General features: G+C 34.8%; 2 protein-coding genes across 7 annotated transcripts in view; one reads left to right on the top strand and one right to left on the bottom strand.

Annotated features, from left to right (window-relative positions):
• LOC147386293 (selT-like protein) overlaps positions 1 to 908 on the top strand; it is a 6,133-nt gene extending 5,225 nt beyond the window's left edge. Inside the window, exons 3-4 of the mRNA XM_086423967.1 lie at positions 1 to 290; positions 599 to 908. The exon at positions 1 to 290 is cut by the window's left edge and continues 29 nt beyond it. Of these exons, the coding sequence (XP_086280093.1) occupies positions 1 to 290; positions 599 to 721 (413 nt within the window). The 3' untranslated portion in view covers positions 722 to 908. The remainder of the gene's footprint in view (positions 291 to 598) is intronic.
• A 1,458-nt stretch (positions 909 to 2,366) lies between these two features.
• LOC147386294 (exocytosis protein SRO77-like) lies at positions 2,367 to 21,835 on the bottom strand. Of its 6 annotated transcripts, none has more exons than XM_086423963.1 (24): positions 21,638 to 21,827; positions 20,378 to 20,508; positions 20,131 to 20,215; positions 19,059 to 19,112; positions 17,914 to 18,005; positions 17,694 to 17,797; positions 17,493 to 17,568; positions 14,956 to 15,418; positions 9,622 to 9,960; positions 9,318 to 9,524; positions 9,113 to 9,211; positions 8,951 to 9,023; positions 8,444 to 8,571; positions 7,288 to 7,582; positions 6,942 to 7,180; positions 6,719 to 6,846; positions 6,417 to 6,534; positions 4,763 to 4,818; positions 4,574 to 4,667; positions 4,293 to 4,488; positions 4,151 to 4,222; positions 3,767 to 3,870; positions 3,627 to 3,689; positions 2,367 to 2,789 (listed from the first exon to the last, which is right to left on the bottom strand). In XM_086423963.1, exons 1-24 carry the CDS (start codon positions 21,662 to 21,664, stop codon positions 2,682 to 2,684), a joined length of 3,351 nt encoding a protein of 1,116 aa, XP_086280089.1. In that variant the 5' UTR covers positions 21,665 to 21,827; the 3' UTR covers positions 2,367 to 2,681. The 6 variants fall into 6 exon arrangements, 5 of the variants coding, with proteins under 5 accessions (XP_086280089.1, XP_086280088.1, XP_086280090.1 ...); XM_086423962.1 differs by having other exon boundaries at positions 21,617 to 21,825; XM_086423964.1 differs by lacking the exon at positions 21,638 to 21,827 and having other exon boundaries at positions 20,115 to 20,215; positions 20,378 to 20,403.
• Positions 21,836 to 22,076: the final 241 nt, after the last annotated feature.

Raw genomic sequence — 22,076 nt, forward strand, 5'->3', positions numbered from 1 at the left:
TGGAAACTTCTTTCCCTGGGATTGAAGTTATTCTTGCCAATCATCCTCCAACACTTCCAAAACGTCTACTTAGCAAAATGGTTCCTGTTTTTCAATTTGGAGTTATTGGAATTGTAATGGCAGGTGAACAAATATTCCCGAGGTTGGGAATTATGACACCACCTCCTTGGTACTTCTCTATGCGCCAAAATAGATTTGGAACTATTGCAAGCACATGGCTTCTTGGAAATTTATTGCAATCCTTCCTGCAAAGTTCTGGGGCTTTTGAAGTTTATTGCAACAGTGAATTGGTAGGTGGCCTTTTTCTTTTTTCCTTAAATCGGGTTATCTCACCTCACCTCGATCTACTCTAGGATCTTATAAACCTCACCTAGATTGAAATTGATAGGCTTTAATGCCTCAACTTCAGTACTATTGCATATTTGTTTTCAGGTCCAATAAACTAAACGTCTAATTTATTGGGGTTTGACACATTTATTTCTTCATTGGAACAAAAATATTACTATTATAGGGAGATGGTTTTGTCATTTTGGTATGTGGTATCTGTGGAACTTTTGTTAATGCATTTTTCCCTTTGTTCCTCTTTTGGACACACTAGGTTTTCTCTAAACTGAAGGAGCACAGATTTCCCAGCGAAGTTGAGTTGAGAGAGCTCATTAGCAAAAAATTGGGCAATTCAAGAATCACGGATGGCCTTGGAGCTGCTGGTCTATGGACGTAGCGCACCTGAAAGCTTAAGTATTTATTCGTACGTACTGAAATAGTTGGATACTGATCTATTGCTTACATGTTATAGAATTGAAATTTCAACCTTCTATGTGGTAATTTAACTTGTAAATCGGATTGCCATGTCACGGAACATGATTTTTTTCTTTTCTTTAGAAAAAAAAAATCATTCTAATATTTGATGAGATGAGGGTAAATGCGACCCACTTCCTTTCAATCAGATCAATTGATCTGACATGATGGAACCGTTATCGTAAACTGAGGACTATTTTACTAATATTTGATGAGATGGAATGCAATTACTGCAGTCCATGCTCATATGGAGTGCTTAACTCTCTGTTTTGTTATATTAATTGTTAATAGGCATTGGTGGATATGGTGTCTGTGAACTAGACCAGTGGTGTGTCAAACATAAATTTTTGCACACTGTTGAAATTTTAGAGTTACTATTGCCACACCAATTCCTATATAAATCACGCAAAGAATTGCACACAATTGGTGGGGTGTTAGTAAAAATTGGTGTGGCAATAGCAACTCTCAAATTTTATTCCCAAAAGTTGGGATAGGTTGAACTAGCTTCAGCCATGTTGCCTTCGCCTATATAAAATAAAATCCAATTCATATTTGCTCGCACTATCTCAATCAACGTTGCTTTTGGCCTCTCTTGCTCTTTTAAGACCTTCAACTTGTTGCTTCCTCTTGTTCCATCATACCGTGACACTAACCATGTGTTAAAATGTAAGCCGTGGCGTTGTATGCATGTTTTAAACTCGAGCAAAATGACTCACCCGAGTCATCTTTGATATCTGTGGATGAGACACCAAACTGGGATTGGGATATTCGGTCTTCTTCAATTTCTTCTTCCTTCTTTTTCTTCTTGTTTATGGTTTCACCTAGATGATTTGCCGGAGGCATCTTGATATCATTCATGAATGAGAAACCAAACTGGCCTGAATAGCACATACTATAAGGCCAACACAATCAGGTTGTGAGGACTTAATGGAGTACTGGGTGATTTTGACATACACCTCCATGTTTTGGTAAATACTTGAGATACCCATGTTTTCAAACGGACGACATGCCCTATTTGATCATGGTTCTCTATAACATAGCACAGAAACTGGTACCCTCATCTTCTCAACCTCTTAGTTAAAACCCTGAATTTATTTATTTTCCCAAAATTCAATTTGAAGATTTTACTTTTTTCAATCTTCAAATCTTAACAAGATTTTTGAATCTCATGTTCCAAAAATCCTATCTTGTAGAGATTTAAATTATAAAAAAAATGACTTTTGAAAGTTGAATGCGTCGGATTTTTTTGATAGAAAAATCAAGGATTTTGATAAAAGATTGAAAAAGAGGTCATTTTCTCTTAGTATCTTAAGAGAAGACCGAGGACAAATAAGATACATCATCAATTTCAAACACTATATGTCACAAATATTTGCCAAATTAGGATGGTTATGGTAGTTGCTTAAATATCATTTTTTTTTTTTTGGCTTTATTAAAATACTGGAAATAGTAGGGGAAAAAGTATCAATCAAAGCTCAAACCAGGTGGCTAACTATGTTTTTTTTGTTCTTTCATTTTGTATTAGTTTTCAACCTGAAAAATCAATCGTATCTTTATAAACAGATATGTGGGCTTACAGCCTTCATAAATCAAATAGAGATAAAATATCATTTCATTCTCTGTGGTACTTACTTCAACTGGTTATATAATTTACATTCTTTGGCTCCAGACAGGACCCATCTAAATTTGAAAAACACCGTCAAACACATAAAACCCATTTTGCTAGCGAGATCTATCTGTAGTATATCTTCCTTTGTTAACACATCTACAACTTGAGGCTCCTCCTCTGAAGAACACATAGATGCTTAGTGTGCCTTTCAACAGCACCGACCCGAGTAACCGTAAAGAATCCAATCATTTGTAGATGATGATGCAATCTTTTGTCATATTTGCCACCATTTCCGAGATTCCATTACCTTGACAAGTTCATTTGCCATTTCTGCAAAGCTTTCAGCCCCATTTTGCAACTCTTCAGTTCGTCTGCTGATCCTCTGGTAATGGGAAAAAAGGAAGCTAGTTTAGGGGTGTGTGGACTGATAATTACTCCAAATTTATTATTTTCAGGAAAGCTGTATAATAACAAAGATAGATGTGAGCGATGACACGGTTTGAAAATTCTCTCAAATCTAATAAAAAATCGCCCAAAATCATAGTTTTCAAACATGCCCATAAACGTGGTTAACATCCAATTAATACAATTGATCAGACGTGAGGGTCTAGTCAATGCTTTTGGTCAACATCCCAAAACAGGTATTTAAAAATCTTTCAAGCAGTTTACACGAAGAATGAATTTAAGAAAGGATAATGATGAAGTACATTTCAATGTTACTCCAGCACAATCTTTAAGAAAGCCATCAGTTATTCTCGTGGTTTTAAATCTCATCTAAGACCGAGATGACTCGCCCGAGTCATCTCGGTATTTTTCAACATCGAGATGGATTTACACAGCGTCTCAGTCTTCACACCATGTCGTGAGATAAACGAGATGACTCAGATGGTAATTTGAAAATCTCGGCTGAGTCAACCATAATTTTGTATATTTTGATTAAAATAATTAAATATTTTTAGAATTTAAATATTTATTGTTTAAATAAAACATGATTTATTATTAAACATCTTCTAATATATCTTATTTTATTAGAAAATTTATAATTATATATATATATATGAATGAATGAATGTCTCATCCATGGACAAGACAAGATGCCAAACTGAAATTTGAAACCATGGTTATTCTGCCAAGATCCATGTGAACTCAAGCTCCTCTATTCATAGTTCCATAAAACTGCAGAATGAGCTCTACAAATTTTGGCAAGAAGAAACCATACCTCAAGTTTTTCCTGACGTTGCATAAGCTTGTCCTTCGCCTGTGCGGCAGCCGCAGAGACATCCTGTAATCGGTTGTATAGTCAGGCAGAAAATTTAATATGTACAAAGTGGATAAGATGAACTTGTTAATAGAAATTACCCCAGCGAATCTGTATTTAGCTATGATTTCTTCAGGTGTTCTTAGTCTTGGCTTCATATCAGCACTTGCACCTTCGAACAATTTTTCTCTCTCCGTTTCCTTATCTGTGGAGCAAAAAAGAGAACGTTGTTGATTCAAGGAGCTGAAACACAATTGATAGGTAAATAGAAAGAGTAGCGATCCAGAATGGTGTCCCGTTCCTATAGCAACATATGGTGTATAGTGCCACTTATTGGTTGGAAATTAAACACATTGGGCTGTTTGCCATGTAGAAAACGGCTTGATTAGGAGCCCGATGTGTTTTGAACTCCAACCAAAAGTTGCCACGTAGACACCTTTCCTATTCTATAGGAACAGAACACCGTTTTCTCAATCCCAATGTACCTCTACTATCCTTTTTGCCTTTATGAGATGAAGTAGACGCAACGGGCATGGGCTCATCGATATCAATGTCATCTATACCAAAACAAAAATACACAATGAGAGAGGGGTTGGAAGGAAGGAAGAAGAGTGGGAGATAGAGAACCTATGTTAAGCTCCACAACTTCTTGATCATCTATAGTAGCTGTAGTTGAGTCTGAGAATGGAACTCTTGAAAACATGCTCTCTAAATGTGGAGCAAAAATAGATTTAGGAAGACTTTCTGTAAGTTTCTCGGTACTCCCCACTTTCCCTCCTTTCAAGCCCTTAATGATTCCACCAAAAATTCCAGGAGAAATACCCTGTAGCAGCAGAAGTAACAGAAGGAAAAAAATCTATAATGTTCATAAACAAACAAATAAATAATTAAAATCATCCAAAAGAAACCTGTTTTTTCTTCTGATTTGAAGAGAAACTAATGGCAGCATCAGCAGCAGCAGCAAGAACTTTATCATGGAGGCAAGGCAGAGACTCTGGAATCCTAAAGAAATCAACATAGTTCTTTTTTAATCTACTTTATATTAGACTTTGCAATTAAGTTGCAGATTGGTGGCTAAAATTATAGAATAAAGGTACCTGAAGTCATTTTCACAGGCCAAAAAGGAGATGAAAGCCAATTCACACTCATTTACCTATAAAATTCCTCAAGATCAAAAGAACGAATTTAGACATCATCACAAGAAGCTAATATATTGAAACTGTTTACAAGATTACTAAATGTAAAATAAATTATAGGCAATAAAGCAAGAAAGTTGCTTAAATTATTCTCGCCCTTCTACTTTTTACATGTTTGTTGTGCTGATTCTTTTAAAAAGGTGAAGTACCAGTGTCAGATTCTGACACTTCATCGACTTTGCTCCGACACTTTCACTTTTGGTTTTTGGTTTTTTATGCTTTTCTTACTTTCAAGATATCATTTCACAATTATAATAGATTATGAGTTACCAGTATGTGCAGTACATATGATCTTTTTGGCTCTTTTTCTGATAACTGGAATGGATCCTAATTTTACCATACTTTCTGAAAAATTATAACAAAAATTTCAAAAGAAATTAAGAAATTTGAATATGTTCTTGCACTTCGTTGGTAAAATAAAGACAACTAAAACTGAAAATATTGGGCCATACAGTGTCAACTTGAGCAAGTCAATGACATAACTGATAAAATACTGTAGTTCCTTCTCTCTATGTACAAGTTCAAAAGTACATTACGGTTTGATGTCTAATTCCCTTAGCCTGGAAATGGGAATATTTCAAAGAAACATTTCGATCAATTTGAAAAAAATTAATACAATCTTCATTGGAATGATAGAAATTTTTTATCAATTGAAACTGTAGGCAATGACTAAACAAGTATGGAAACGCACACGTAAGTCAACATAGAAAATACACTTCTAAGTCATCAAACTACAGGCGTATAGAGTAATGAAGATCAATAGCATTTCACTACACACTGGCACGTGTATGTAAGAACCTAACAGCCAAAAAAACTACACGAAAGAAAGAATAATCATGTCTCATTATCTATATATAACATAATATTTAAAATATATGATTCAATGAATAAACTATTTTAAGCTCCGTATACGTATAAATTATTATTATTGTTATATCAACCAATTAGAACCTGGCTGCTTATAGGGGTGTGCTTGTATGTACATACTAATATACTTGGAATAAGATCAAAATAAGACGACATATACATACATCAATACATACATATATGTAATCAATCATAATTCATTTCTACAAATGATAAAAATAAAAAGATTATTTCACTTAGTTCATTATTTACCAAAAAATTTCCACCAAAATATTGCATCTTTATACCTGAGTTGATTTCTTCATGTCATATTTATACTGAAATATTCAGCAAAATGAATAGTGATTGCACCGAAGTACATACAAAAAGGAAATTGTTAGTAGAATTTCCTATTGAGACCTATGAGAATCAAAATATTTCAGTATAGTTAGTGAATATAGGTCTAAATTAAACACCATCTTATCATATTGCCAGAACGCTAACCTATATGCACGATAATGACTTTGGGTATTGAGGAAACTTAAGAAAACATTAAATTCCAATAGCTGAAGAACGAAAAAACAAAATAAAACAAAAAGGGGGGAAAGGACCAAAGGATCTTAAACAAAGGAAAACATGTGGGCAGTTAACAGCATAGAAGTAATAAGAATCAACTAACTCTATGTTAGAAAGCAAGAAAGACATTTACCAAAGTAATATGCCCATTCTCATCAGAACTCATGGTTTTGTCCATATTCGTCTTGAAACTCCACCTTAAAATTGACATTAAAGAGCTTTCTCTCAGAATTTCCAAATCTGGCAAAGACCTGCCCAAAGAAAAACATTTCAATTATCCGCCATTCAAGAAAGTAGTAGCTGAATGCACTTCCATTGAAACAAAAAAAATTTACTACCATATAATCAAAATTGCATCTTCTTTAGATCATCAACATCATCACAAAGTTTGCTACTGCAAGCTAAGCATGAACAACTGTAAACTTAACTCTTTACCTAATTTCAATGACTCCTGTCTGATAGAGTAAAATCAGTCCACAAGGTTTCTCATCTTTCTTCTTGAAAGTTGTAGTCCAACAACAAGGTTTTGCAAGTTTCACTTTTTGAATTGACTTATTGTCCCCCTAAAACAATAGTAGATTACCTCAAATTACAAAGTAGGAAAAAAAAAAAACCCAACAATGCTGGAAACAAAATAAAAAAAAAAGAAAATGAGCACCTGCATCACAGATTTTAAAGAGTATAAGCGCAATGTATCCTTGGAACAAAGTAAAACAAGTGGATCCAATAATCTCTCTCCAGAAGATTTACTTTCACTAGAGGTTTGAAGCTCAACTTCTTGTGGTTTAACTCCACTGATAACATTGGTTTGCTCAGGCTCTTTCGGAGAAACATTATCCTTGGAAAGCTGCTCTGGGTGATTTTCATTAAACACCTTAGAGACTGAAATACTGCTTTCTGCAGTACAAACAGGTCTCAGAAATGCATAAATCATTGTGCAATATAAACAGAGAATATCTGATTACTTTCTAGAAAGAAGAAAAAAAAAAAAGTTATTTACTTGCCTATGACATACATGGAAATTGCAGTCGATTCTTTCTTTTTGTGCATTGGCCGAGTGCTGATTATATTACCAGTAACACTATCAACAACAATAACATGTGAATCCTTTGTTAAAATAAACACTAATTCCTCTGCCGGATCCTTCGTGCTTTTGGACCCTGTGTTCTTTGGAGTGTTTATTAGGTTACCAATAATTGGAAATGTTTTCACATTCATAGAAATGACTGGGGACCTTGAGCTGGACACACAATCTGTAAGAAACAAAACTGATAACGAACTCATATCAAGCATTGCCACCTGAAATGAGGGCAGTGAAAAAGTGAATTCTTTTAACAATATTACCAATATTTCTGAGCAAGTACTTCACAGATCAAATGATTGAGCATAAATATGCTATGTTGCATAGACTCTTCTAGAAAGGTAAAGTACCCTTGTCAAACACATAGTCTGACATTCCATGGACTCTAGTTCGACACTTTCCTTATAGCATGACTAGAGTTTGCCCATGCCTATGGAAGAGGCATCCTCTGTGGAGTTAAAGGGGTAAAAGAGGAAAGATAGTAAAGTTAAACGGGTATAAAGTTTGAGGCGCTATTATTGAAAGAGGGGGGAAGATAGGAAGGACAATAAAGTGGGGTTGTGCGAACCCCACTCCTCTGTCTCAATCTTTATACCCCCACAAAACTATAGCTGAGTGGGGTCCACCATTGTGTTTTATTATATATATAGATCAATATTTTATCATGTGAGTTTTTGGTTCAAATTTTCATTGTAACAAACATAAGACGCCGTCATCTTCTTTATACACATTATCATGAATCTAATTCACCTTTTAACTCTTATTATGAAGTACATTTTCAGTCAAGGCATGTTCTGTAGCAAACATAAGACTGGTCTAAATTTATGATTTCTCTTGAATTAGGTAGACAATACATAACATGAAGTATCTCAAAACAAAATCCCTTATTATAATTATTATTGTATGTAATAATAACTTTTTTCCAAATTATATAAAACATGATGCCAACTCCCCAAATCCCATTTATCAGGGTTTGCTGAATCCAACAATCCATACTTGTATCGGACTTTGGCACTTGTACCCATATCCATGCAACATGGTAGATGTAAAAAATATAGCACTGGAAAAATGATACTCACCTGACCACAATCAAATCCTATAGCAAGTCGGGTTCCCAAATTTGCATATTTTAGAGTTTGAATAGGAGAATTCAGGATAGAAACTGCAGCAGTATATTGAAATCCTTTCCCTTGATGCATACTGTGAACTGTGGAACAAGTTTCACAATGCTAGAATAACATTAAAAATTAAGAGAATTAAGGCAGCAGTGAGTGGTGCATTGCTGTCAAATAAAACAAAAATGATGTTAAAAAGAAGAAAAGAGAAATGATATATGCTATGAATACATATTCATAAACACACCAAGCATCCCAAATCTATTTTAAAGAAAGGGGAATGGATATAAATTGCTGATTCAACTAAACAAAAAAAAAATTATGGGTAAGCTGGACTTGAACCCATGACCTCAAAGTTGTTTTGCAATGTATCAAACCAACTGAGCTATGGGTCTAAGCCCACAATGAAACAATTACATTATTAAGAGAGAGTATCATATCTCCAGACAAATGACTAGTATCCAAAAATACCTTCATGTTTATTTTCTATCACAAAGTAAAAACTCGTCTCATTGGAACTCTCGCTGAGCTTATAGATGCGAACCTACATAAGCCAAAAAGAAAAAATTATCATATGGTATAAGATTCTAGTCATCATTATACAAAAGTAACCCTTAAGACAATCACTCTGACCAGACCACATGCATTGCCAATGGCCAAACTTTTAGTGAGGGAGCAAAAGTCCAATGCTGTAATTGAAGCGCTAGCACCAGCAACTTTGATACCTTGTACCTGCCAATTATATGGCATATATGTCAATTAAATACCATTTGTCTTAATTAACACAAACACACACACACAGTGAATATTTTATGAATCCTCTTGATGAGGCTCTGACCTCGCCTTCTAAAACAAAAATAAGTGATAGGACTGGATATGTAGCATCCCATATTCGAACAGATCCATCTTGATAACCTGCTATATATACTCTCTCAATCCCTTTATTTGCAGCAAAAGACGTTTGACTTGGAACCCCACCGGTCAAAAGCCACTTTGAACTAGCAGTCAGGGTAGATGTTGCTCCAGCTGTCTTAACTGAAGCTATCTACTTGAGTGACAAACAAAAACTAAATCAGTGGATGGAAGGTGAATTAACTAATTCACAACTTCAAATAAAAACATACTAAATCAAAATAGAATACCTCTAATAGAGTCTTTGAGAAGTTTTCGTCCACGGGTACAGAACTGAGCTTTGTTGCAGTCATGTATGGACCGACTATTGGTATAACTACAGGAAATTGCATTGCAGAAACAGAAGGGCTTTTCTCTTGCCGAGACATTAATGCAGACAAGCTAACATCATCATATACATGCAACTGTCCAGGGTTTGTTAATACAAAAAGAGCAGCAAAAGGACCATTCTCCACTGCTCCAGCATTTGGTATTAAAATCATGTCTGCAAAAGAGCCATTAAGTGTAAGGTCCACACGACCTATGCATCTTAAAGTCTCTATACCAGACGACCATTCAAGATTCAAGACCTGTAACAACCAGAGAGAAAATTAATAGAAACTTCCCATGATTGATATTAGAAATATTGAATAAAAGCAGCACATGTTTACTATTTTATTGGTTGTATCATTTGGACACCCAATAATAAATATCGATATCGTTACTAACTAGCATCTTGCAACTAAGATCCAAGCAAAAGAATGCCTACAAAATTAAAATCATAAGTAAATGGTGTCCTAGATAAAAAGTTGTTTCTACAATGGAAATAACGATATTTATTATGTTTTGCGGATGGTTACTTTATTAAATTAGAAATATCAACAATATCTCTATTCTCCGCTCCAAACTGAAGACTCAGACTGGAGCTTTGTGGAAAAAGCCCCTTATCGGATTTGAACCGATGACTTACGCCTTACCATCCTTGTTTCATAAGTACTGATGATATTATATTAATCAAAAAGGAAACAAGGGAAAAGGAATCATTTTCATCATTATCTATGCCTCATCCCCAAAACGGGTGCAAGCAACATGAATCCTACTCCACCATTACACTCTATCTAGAGCTATATCTTCTATAGTTTTTTTTTTTACTATACTACCTTAATCACGTCATTTTTGTCTTCCTCTCGCTTTTTTAGGGACTTCATGATGTAGCGGAAGCGTGTGAACCAATAGATTCAAAAGGAATTGAGATATTGTGTTCAATGGAACACACAAAACCAATTTGAATTAATAGATTCAATTGATAAACAAGTAATGGCTCGGAAGAAAATAAAGCAAAGAGATATAAAATTTGTAAAAGAGCATTGAAATTGAATTGATTGAATTTCGTTTTTGAAGCTCCTTATATAGATAACCTTATCATAACAACTTAGAAACCTTCTAAAATATTAAAAAGTAACTTTCTACTCTATATATAATATAATACCAACTTTCTAAACCTATTATAACTCTATTTGGACACTTCTAATAATTGCCTAAAGAATAAAAATGAAATTGAAAAAAAAATAGAAACCTAAAAACAAATTAGAGACTAAACAATTAGAAACTAGACAAAATAAAAACTTCCTAAAATTGAAATTGAAACTAACCAACTTTTAAATAACTTAAAACTGAAATAACCTAAAGACATATGACTAAAATAAAAACTGGGTTCAGTATGGACCCAACCGGGTCAACCCGAACCAGACTGGTCAACCTGAGTCAACTCGGTAAGATCTGGATAGGTTGATTCGGCCATGACAATTCTATTCTCAAGAGTAATAGGTTCTACATCAGGTAGATGTCTTACATCACTTCAATTAGCACCAAAGTCCCCCTCATTAGTGCCATCAATTATCTTCATCGTACACCTCCAAAACATCTCAATAGAGTCTCCTTTAATTAATCCTTAACCCCCCGACACTGCCTTGAAGCAACACAACACACCCCTCAAGTATTTCACTTGATCCTTTGAGGCATCCAAGAAAATAATCGTATCATCTGCAAAATGATGGGAAGAAACCTTCGGCTCATTCCCCCATCAGAAACCTCCTTGGCTAGTATTCCAATCTATAACCTTTTTTTGTTTGCTATCCCCAAGGGTGTGGAAGAGAAATTAGAAAAGATTGTGAGAGATTTTCTGTGGAATGATAAAAATGGGGAGAAAAAAATTCATTTGGTAAATTGGAAGGTGATTTGTGAGATGAAAAAAAATGGGGGCTTGGGGATTAGGGGTTTTAGAGTCGCCAATAGGACATTGTTAGGGAAGTGGTCGTGGCAGTACGGGAGTGAAAATTCTAGTTTGTGGAGAAGGGTCATAAGGGAAAAATACAACGAAACGAGAAATGGTTGGGAGAGTGAAGAGGTGAAGTCTTCGTACGGCTACAGTGTCTAGAGAGGTATAATGAAAGTGGGGCAAGATTTCAAGAAATGAGTCAAGTTCAAGGTGGGAAAGGGGGATAGGGTTAGATTCTGGGAGGAATATGTGTTTGGTGATTCAGCTCTGAGCCATAAATTACATCGCCTCTATAATATTTCATCAAAGAAAGAGTTGGACTGCGTTGCTTTTTCAAACCTCGAAAGAAACAAGCATGTTTTTTTGAACCTTGAAGGAAACGATCATGAGGGACTTTAAAATTTGGGAATTTCAAGACGTGAAAGAACTTACGACTCTCCTTGATCATGCAAGATGAGATTGCACGGAAGATGATAGGAGGGAGTGGACTCGCACTAAAGGACATGTTTTCACTGTTCGATCATTTGCATCAAGGTTAGTACGCACCTCAAATTTGATTGGTAATTTTCCTTTTACGTTCATTTGGGGATTGAAGGCTCCTTCTACGGTGTGTTTTTTCGCATGGCTAGTCGCTTTGGACAAACTTCCCACTCTTGACCTTCTTATTAGTAGGGGATTAGTGACCCCAAACTATTGTTTCTTGTGCAACTCGAGGAATGAGTTGGTGGTTAACATTCTTATCCACTGAAAATTCTCTGTCAACTTGGCATTATTTCCTTAATATCAATTGGATGGTTTTGAGTTCCTTGTTGTCTCTTTTTCAAATTTAGGACCAATCCATGTTCTTGGGGTGGAGAAAAATCTTGTAGAGACTCCTTCCCTTCGGCATTACTTGTGGGCTTTGGTTAGAGAAAACGGAAGAATTTTCAAAGATGCAATCTCTTCTTCTCAAGATGTGGTGCTTAGAATTCTTGGATTGTTGTTTTTTCGGTTTAAATTGTACCCAGATTACAAGGGTGTCTTTTTCGAGGAGTTTGTATTTAATTGGGACTCCTTATGTGATTAGTTAGTTCCTTTTGGTGGGTCATTTCGACTACCTTTTGTATCGCTTCTTTTTATTAGTAAATTTACACTTATCAAAAAATAAATTCTCAATAGACTTCATTTTATCTCCTATTGGGCTACCCCATTATTCCCTCCAATATACTCATTTTTTTATTTTTCTCTCCGAGACTTACCCCCCCCCCCCCCCAACCCACCCACATCCATCTCAACATCCTTGTATATACTACAACCATCCTACAAACAAGTTTCTTGACAGCCCAAAATTCAGATCCATAAAGCATAGTTGGCCTTATTGTTGTCTTGTAAAATCTACACTTTAGTTTGATCATTAATAGTTTGGTCACAATTTACTCAAAAGCATGTCTCTGTTGTGGCCAGCCAACATTAATTCCATGCCGCATCCTCAATCCCCATCTTTATAGATAATTGAACCTGTATAATTGAACTGATTGCTTTTCTTGACAGTCAACCTTTTCCATCTATGAGTGTTATCCCTAAAATTGCATCGCACACCTTTTATCTTCGTCTTTCATGGCTTAAAACTCTTAGTTCATAAGGTATCTCTTCATAGTTTTAGTTTCGCATTTACTCCTGCAGTTTCATCAACCAACAATAGTATATCATTGCAGGTGCCAGCTGGCGTAGTTGGTAAAGTCTTTGGGTGATGATACCAGAGACCTGGGTTCAAATCCCGCCAGCACCAAGTTACTGGACTCATTAAAAAGAGGCTTACCGATCCAAAAAAAACACAATATTATATCACCTCCAAAGACATCAATGGAAGTGGTCCTTACTAACATTTCAAGACAAGAACCTTGAGTGTCCTTACCAAAGTTGCATGGTGTGTATTCCATCTTGGTTTCATTTATCTTAAAATTCTTAGCTTCCTAAGTATCCCTTGTAGTGCTAGTTTTGCATTTACTCCCTCTCTAGTTTCATTGAACAACAATTCATCAACTACAAATGCCATACGCTAATGATGCATTTAACATGAGCATCCAAGGGCTCAACAACAAAGTCATGTTTTGTACTATTATCTAGGGGCTTAGAGCTCTGTGCTTCCTTCCCTTCCTCTTTCTTTTTCTCATTTCTTCTATTCTTTTAGGGAATGTTTTACAGAAAAGACAATGTTACAAACCTGGGATCTTCAGAATCTAATTTAACTCCCATAATCTACCTTTTAGAGATCCCAATCCCTTTATCTCATCTGTCCTTAGAAAGTTTGTCTAGAACTTTGCGTGGTCTGAGGTTGCTTGAAAGCCTCCTTACTTCTAAGCCAAGATGGAACAGCAGGAAGCAAACTAAATGAAAACCTTCCATATTCAAGTATTACTTTAGTCATATATAACCAAGTTTGGCATAGCTAGAATGGATTTGCCTTCTAAATCATGTCTCTTTCACTTTCTTATCAGGGTTACAATAGATACAACTATAGAAATTATTGTTTTGTACGGTATTTGGAAAAATGGATTATGCATTCAGTTCCATAAAGACCCTACATGCCTTGAACCATAGGTAAGTCCAATCAATGACCAGTCAATCTTTGGGATACAGACAAATTATACGCACATTGTAAAACTAAAATATCCACTATATGGTTTTGATCAAGAAGGTCAGCAGCATTATAGACGTTATCAGATTGATCTCCATTCAGAATTTCTTGGAGTTGTCCCGACGTTAATAGATAATGTAATAATCATTTGTACTTGTATTGAAGAAGGTATTGGATTAAAATGTTTCCATGAGCCATATTATATAATTGGGTAAATTACGTTTTTGCCCCCAAAGCATAATTCTATGTCGACCCCCTGACATTTTCACAATTGCACTTACCTCCCCTATATTTATTTAACAGGCTCATTTACCCCCCTTCCGTCTATTTGTCATCAACAATTTTGATAAAAACCATTTTAACCTTTTTAAATATGTTAATTTTTTTTGTAAAAAAATATTGCTTTGAAAAAATAGGTTCAGGCGTAAGAGTGTGAATGCTTAGATGGGACATTTTTCTAGTTTTAAAATAAAATTTGAACTTTAACACTGTCTATGAAAGGGGAGGTAAGTGCAATTGTCAAAATGTCAGGGTCAACATGGAATTCTGCCAAACCACGGGCTCAAAGTGTAATTTACCCTATATAATTTTATGCAAGAATATAAAATAAATGGCAGGGTAGAGAAACCATGAGTAGGTGAATGATAACATCCAGAATATGTAACAGCTGAATTGAGTGAAAAAACACACCGTCAAAACTTCTTCAGATCCTATTTCATCACCACCATAGATAAAAAGCTGACCCCTGCAATCATTATGTGATCTACTATTTGCGGACCAGTGTAAGACAATAATAGGAATCCTTCTCTTGCAGGAAGACAATTGTAGCTTAACAACACTATTAGATGATATGCCAGCTTGTTGACCTTGAATGGAGGACGTGCTTGACAAGTTCCATAACAAAATATCTCCATCTACATATCCAACAGCAATAATGGACCCATTGGAAGATACCCAACAAAGAGAACTTATTTCTTTCTCCTCTTGTTCATGATCAGATGTACTATCCAGAATTTCATTATTCGGTCCACTTGGAGAATCAACAACAACCCCATCCTTCGATTGGAGATCCTTATAGCCTCTAACGAGAACAACTTTAGCTTCAGAAACATCCCAGAGAATCATCAACCCATTCTGATATGCAATCAGCATTCTGCAGAACAAAAAATGGTTTTAGGAATACATTTGGATAGAAAAGATCAAATATTAAACATTTGAAAGTTATTTGCTGTCAATTTTATGTTCTAGTCACATGTGAATTCAATATCCTGTTCTAGTCTCTAGTTATTATGGATAAAGCCTGAGAAACCAATGATTTGAAGCAATCTTTTTTAAGATAATGGCAGTCAATTCAATGGAACCCATTGAATTGAAACTCTATCAATCTTAATTATCAAATAGCTTTCAATAACCTCAGTTATGGTTGGGGAATATTGAGAATTGAATACATCCACTTCAATAATGCATTCAAAAGATTGTTCCTTTCAACGGTAAATTTCTAGAAAGTGAGGCCTATAAGCGACAGATGCATCAGTTTAGTAGCTCCATGTTGTTAACAAAATAAAACAGACATAAAAAGTTTACTAAATCTAAATATGCAACTAATGATAACACAAATTTTGAAATTTTGTTTCAAGTCAGTGACTTATTGATAAAATTGAATACTTCTTTTTTCTGATAGGGAAAGTGTTTATGTTAATCTGAAAGATGTACAATGAGCCCCAAGATACAAAGCTAACCAATGGGCCAAGCTCATTCCCTAAAAACATTGACACAGAATTAGCTTGAGCGCTAACACACAATAAGTGTAAATCTTTATTGATCAAAAGGAAAGAAAAAAAGGGGGGAGGTCGAGATGGCCCCTTGCAAACTAGCAAAGAACAAGAAGAAAAAAAATAAAAGAAATACAAGAAGGTCAAAGCAGCCCGAAAAACTCCGAAGAATCTAACAACAAACAAGATCCCACTTGAAGACGAAGTCTTCAAAGAACGCCCCTTCAAACTCTTTACTCAATTTGCACCAATAAAATAAAAGGCCCATGATGTCCAAGACTAGTTTCTAAGAATCTTTTTCTTCCCCCTGGAACACCCTCCGATTTCTCTCTTTCCAAATTCCCCAACAAATTGCTAAGGGAAGAATTGCCCACAAGTATCTTTTTCTTTTGGAGAAAAAATTCAGGGTCCCACCGAGAAAGAGAGAAAGAACCGAATCCGGCATCACCAACGACAATTGAAACTAGTTAAGAAAGAAGAACCAAATAAGAGTAGCAAAAGGACAATGTAAAAAAGATATGATTTCCACTCTCCTCATTCCTCTTGCATAGAGGACAAAATCTTGGGGTTACCAAATCCCATTTAATGAGTTTGTCTAGGGTAAGAGTTCTATTCAGAGAAGTTGTCCAAACAAAGAATGCAACTTTCGAAGGGACCAAAGGGGATCAAATAGCGGACACTGTTATGGAAAATTTTGAATTAGGTAAAAGGAAATTATGGAAAGCACAAACTGAGAACCTTTTGTCCTTGCTCCCTATCCACTCCCTTCGATCTTCCTCATTTTCCACAAATCGATAAGAAGAGGTGAGCTTTAGAAGTGAAGCCACATCATTGATTTCTCAATCATTGAAATTCCTCCTAAATCCCAAGTCCCAAGTCCCAAGTCCCAAGTCACGTTCGCCCATTGCGATTCAAACAGTCATGGATTGCATCATTCTTTTTTGTCGAGTCTGCATACAAGATAAGAAACTGAAGTGAAAGAGCCGAGTCACCACACCATCTGTCCTCCCAAAATCTCACCATATCTCCTTTCCCTACTTTGAATTTAATCTCTTAATTGAACATGTTGGATACTCTCATTATACCTTTCCAAACACTGCAACCGTAGGTAGACTTCACCTCACCACCATCCCAACCATATTTATTTTCTCCATACTTCGCAACTACGAATTTCCTGCATAAACTTCTTCTTTCCTCTCCAAATCTCCACAACCACTTCCTCAAAAGGGCCCTATTTGTTCTCTTCAAACCTCTAATCCCCAATCCTCCATTCTTTTTGGGAGAACAAATAAGTTTCCAACTCACCAAGTGGAACTTCTTGTTTCCCTCCCCATCATTCCACCAAAAATCCCTCATAAGATTACAATATAGTGATCATAATAACCTAATTCATGGTGTCAGTATTGAAAACTGGAAAATTGACAAGAGAAACTTAAGCACTTATTATTATCTTGCCTATTCCCAGAAGTACTAGGTTGGGGAAGAATACAAACGATGGATTGATGATTGGGCAATGAAACCCCAGCTGCTTCTGCAAAACAGCACAAAGTTGTGGTCTTAGAAAGATATCAAAGCATACTACAAGCTTATGCTGAAACGGAATATAATAATGTTAGATTGACGTCTAAGCATGACAAATAATATATTCAGCCCTACCAGTTATAGACTTTGCAGGAACATTATATGGTAACTGCAAAAGCTTTCTTTCTTCAACATCATATTTCAGTACAGACATCAATCCATATTCATCTCCTATGTACCTGAATTCAAAAACACAGTAACAGTGTTACAAATCTCCCTTTCATTCTAGTCATTTGGTAGCTGACTCAAAGAAGATGCAATTAATTCATTGTTATTCCCATAGATAGAAGCATACATGAAATAGGTTCCAAAGATCACAGAGAAAGCAGTTATATTAGATTCCCATTGTAGTGAAGAAGCTATACACCTGTTTTCCAGATCCCAAACCTGCCAAAATCAAAATAAGGGAAATAGTATCAATAACACTCCCTTCCAGCCCAACTACACAGCCCCAAAATAAATAAATAAATAAAGCTTTTATTGCCACACCAACTTTTACAAACAGCACCCCAAGATGTGTGTTGATTATTTCGTGATTTACATATGAATTGGGGTGCTATTTCGCAAAAGTTGGTGTGGCAATAGAATCTCTCTAAATAAATCATGAAAGCTCATCCCAAATATCTGGGATCGGCAAGGGAAGAAACAGGGGGAAAAAAAACTAAATTAAGCCTCCAATAGTGACATAAGTTTGCATTTTTTATGGTGCATAAACTTGAGCAATGATTCAAACACAGCATCTTTTTGAAAGGTAGAAACAACAGGGCAACAAAAAAGTATCATAAATGCAGGAAAAGGACAAAACCGTAATGTCACACAATGTAGATAGAAAATATTGTTTGTGGATCAGAGATCAAACAAAGCAAAACTAAATTAAGCCTCCAATTGTGACATAAGTTTGCATTTTTTATGGTGCATAAACTTGAGCAATGATTCAAACACAGCATCTTTTTGAAAGGTAGAAACAACAGGGCAACAAAAAAGTATCATAAATGCAGGAAAAGGACAAAACCGTAATGTCACACAATGTAGATAGAAAATATTGTTTGTGGATCAGAGATCAAACAAAGCAAAACTAAATTAAGCCTCCAATTGTGACATAAGTTTGCATTTTTTATGGTGCAGAAACTTGAGCAATGATTCAAACACAGCATCTTTTTGAAAGGTAGAAACAACAGGCCAACAAAAAAGTATCATAAATGCAGGAAAAGGACAAAACCGTAAAGTCACGCAATGTAGATAGAAAATATTGTTTGTGGATCAGAGATCAAACAAAACAATAGCAACATAATTGGAAGAAATATGTGACATTCCTTGCATTAAATGTTTTAATTAGCATCTCTATATTGATGAAAGATGAGAACAAAAATGAAAAACTACCATAATGTCAGAGCAACATCATAAGAAACAGAAACTACACAGTCTATAAAGGATAAATACCTGAATATCATTTTCATTTGAGATGCTCACTAGAAAACCGTGGTTGTGAAGGAACTGTCGAGAAGATAATGAAGCAAAGGGATGTTAGATTCATTAAACTAAAAGCAGAATTTTTCATCTTTTCGGATTCTGCCCAAATGCACCACAGCACTCAACATGTTTCTGTCCTTCCATGCCATGCCAAAAATAGGAACCAATTTTCAGAGTCAAATGCATTATAACTCAAATTGGTCAAGTCCACGCTACAATTTATCTCAGGACAATCTAAAACAAAGAATGCCTGATTTTTAGTGATGCAATTCCACATTTAAGTACCCAAAAGTATGTGCCTATGAGATGCATCACAAAATTGCAAACCAAAGCATTAGTATATAGATACATTATAGAGCAAATTACCAAAACACACTAAAATTGAAAAATTCGCAAAATGGTGTACTATTTATATTAATTCCAAAAACAGTAATTTACCATTTTCGGAAATAAGTTTTTTTACCAAAACGGTAAGAAATAAAAGGAACAGTACTTTCAACATTTTTCATGCCAAAAATACCCTTTTCTCTTTCTTTTACATTTTTACCCTTCACATTTATCAAAACCCAACTCTTTTATATACTATTGGGTAATAAAAAGACCGTTTTATCTGTCTTTAACCTTTTACCATTTTTACTCTTCAAAATTTTTAATTTCAATATAAAGTTAAAAAAAGGGATTTTGGGTACAAAAATTGTGGAAATTACTGTTCATTTTATTTCTTACCATTTTGGTAAATAAATCAATTCTGAAAATGGTAAATCACCATTTTCGGAATTAATTTGAATAGTGCACCATTTTGGTAATTAATCATTTTTCAGTGCATGTTTTGGTAAATTAGCCTACATTATAACTTTTGAAACCAGAGTCCCTAACACATATTTCGAAACCCTCGATACCAATGAAAATCTGAAGGACATACAACTGTTGTGAAACTAAGTTAAGGAAGATGTATATCCAGGATTGCAGATAATTAAACTGAACAAAAGCAAGAAATAATTTACAGTCTTCAGAATCATTGCATACACATAAACTTAGAAACCTCTAAATTTTTGTAGGGCAATTGCTTTGGGGATATTAGAAGGCCTTCAATATTATCACCACCAATCACTTTTATCCTACCATCCCTGCAATGCAACCAAAAAAAAAGGTCATAATAGAAAGTTATTGCCCATTACAATGCACTACTATTATCAAGTTATTTTTGCTCAATCTAAATGCTTAACCTAGCTAACAATCTCATAAAAAAATTGATAAAATCAGCACCACTAGACAATCTTTCAACTTACAGTGTCCCAATAGCCAAGAGACGTTGAATAGGATCAAAAGCAAGAACTGACGAAGTGGATGGGATACCATAGTGAAGAGCAATGCGTAGTTCCAAGTCTGTTGACATCACATTTCCGTGTGGCAAATTGTGCTGGGTAAAGAAAACAAAGGAGAAAAACATTTCATTATAATTGATTAATAATAGACAATATAAGGCAAGAAAATTAGTTTAATCGACATATTGCAATGTTAATAATAAACAATGCAGCCCCATAGAAGAAATGCCATTAAAAAAACAGGAGTCCATTGGTCATTAGTATTTCTTCGTAAGTGAAACTTACTTGTCCTTTGGATCACTATTATTTGCCAAAAATAAATAGATAAATGGTAATTATAATACCATATCACCATTTTTAATTATATTACCACATAAAGACTTTTCATAATTAAATTTTATCTCCTTTTTTGTTTGTTTTTCTTTGGGCACCAAAAGAACAGTATCTTCACTGTTTCTCAAACTTAATAATGGCCACTAAATGTGCTTGTGTGAGTTTTAGCTCAAGATTGAAGTATTAGATTCATCAAATAAATGTGCCACTTTTCAAAAATAAATAAATAAATATCAAATTGAAACTAAAACAAATTCAATTATTTTTCTTGATTCTTCTGTTCTATATTGGACAATCGTGTTTCCTTTATTCCAATCCAACCCAGTGGAAAATTCCCAAAAAAGTGACAAAAATTGAAATTTTCTGAAAACAATACACTATTCATTTTAATAAACGGTAAATTACCTTTTTCAGAATTAAAATATTATCGTTAAATTGGGAAAAAAAATTCCTATTCTATAAAATATTAATACTTTTCCTGTTTTAATTTCAGTAAAACATTTATATTTTTCCCCACTTTAACGAAAATATTTTAATTCCGAAATGGTTATTTACCGATTTCGTAATTAAAATGAACAGTATGCCGTTTCCGAAAATTTTCTATTTTCAGCGCATGTTTTGGTAAATCACCCTAAATAAAATTCCAAATGAAGAATCTATGCAGCGATTCAAAACCCTAGAACATAAAATAAAATAAAAACAACAACAATAACCAACAAAAGAAGTCGCGTTGTAGCCAAACATGACGAAATTGAATTATAAAACTCGCGATCTCTACAACTCAATAACAACTACAGATCCATTAGTTAACCAGAGATTCCAAAAAAAAAAGAAAAGATTATAATTATAATTGATTGATGTAGCAATTACCTGAGGATGAGAATGTCTGACCTTCTGCAAGAGGCGTTTGGCGAACATGGCGAAATCGATTATTGGATGTTGTTTTTCATTATTTATTTTTTGTTCGAGCTGTCTGTACGGATTGAGTTCTTTTGAATGCGAATCTGTCACGATGAGAGGCTTTGTAGTAATAAAGAATGTGTAGTAGTTTACAAGGAAAGCCTGTGCTGTTGTTGACCTGACCTCGATCAAGTTCTAAGTCGTTTTCTTTCATGGTGAAAAGACCAATGTGACCCTTCTCTTCTATCTAACATCAAATGAGGTTTGAGATTTTCTATCAACGAATAGCTAGGATCCTAGGATCCATCACCTCATTGATGTTTGAGGTTAGAAAATGTCACGTGACGTTTTTATTTTGAAAAAATTACTTAATGCACCCTATGGGAAGGATTTCTTTCTAAATCATCCCTAATAATAATTGGTGAGATCG

This window comes from Akebia trifoliata, chromosome 14, assembly GCF_017979445.1.
Source record: "Akebia trifoliata isolate Shusen 1 chromosome 14, ASM1797944v1, whole genome shotgun sequence".
NCBI lineage: Eukaryota > Viridiplantae > Streptophyta > Magnoliopsida > Ranunculales > Lardizabalaceae > Akebia > Akebia trifoliata.

What these genes read in the sequence shown, in the direction of transcription:
- LOC147386294 (XM_086423962.1), bottom strand. Translation starts at nt 21,664, where the DNA reads ATGTTCGCCAAACGCCTCTTGCAGAAGGTCAGACATTCTCATCCTCAG. An exon ending in AGAATGGGCATATTACTTTG is followed by an intron (nt 4,819 to 6,416) that starts GTAAATGTCTTT and finishes GGAATTTTATAG; the next exon opens with GTAAATGAGTGTGAATTGGC. An exon ending in GCCTGTGAAAATGACTTCAG is followed by an intron (nt 4,668 to 4,762) that starts GTACCTTTATTC and finishes TGATTTCTTTAG; the next exon opens with GATTCCAGAGTCTCTGCCTT.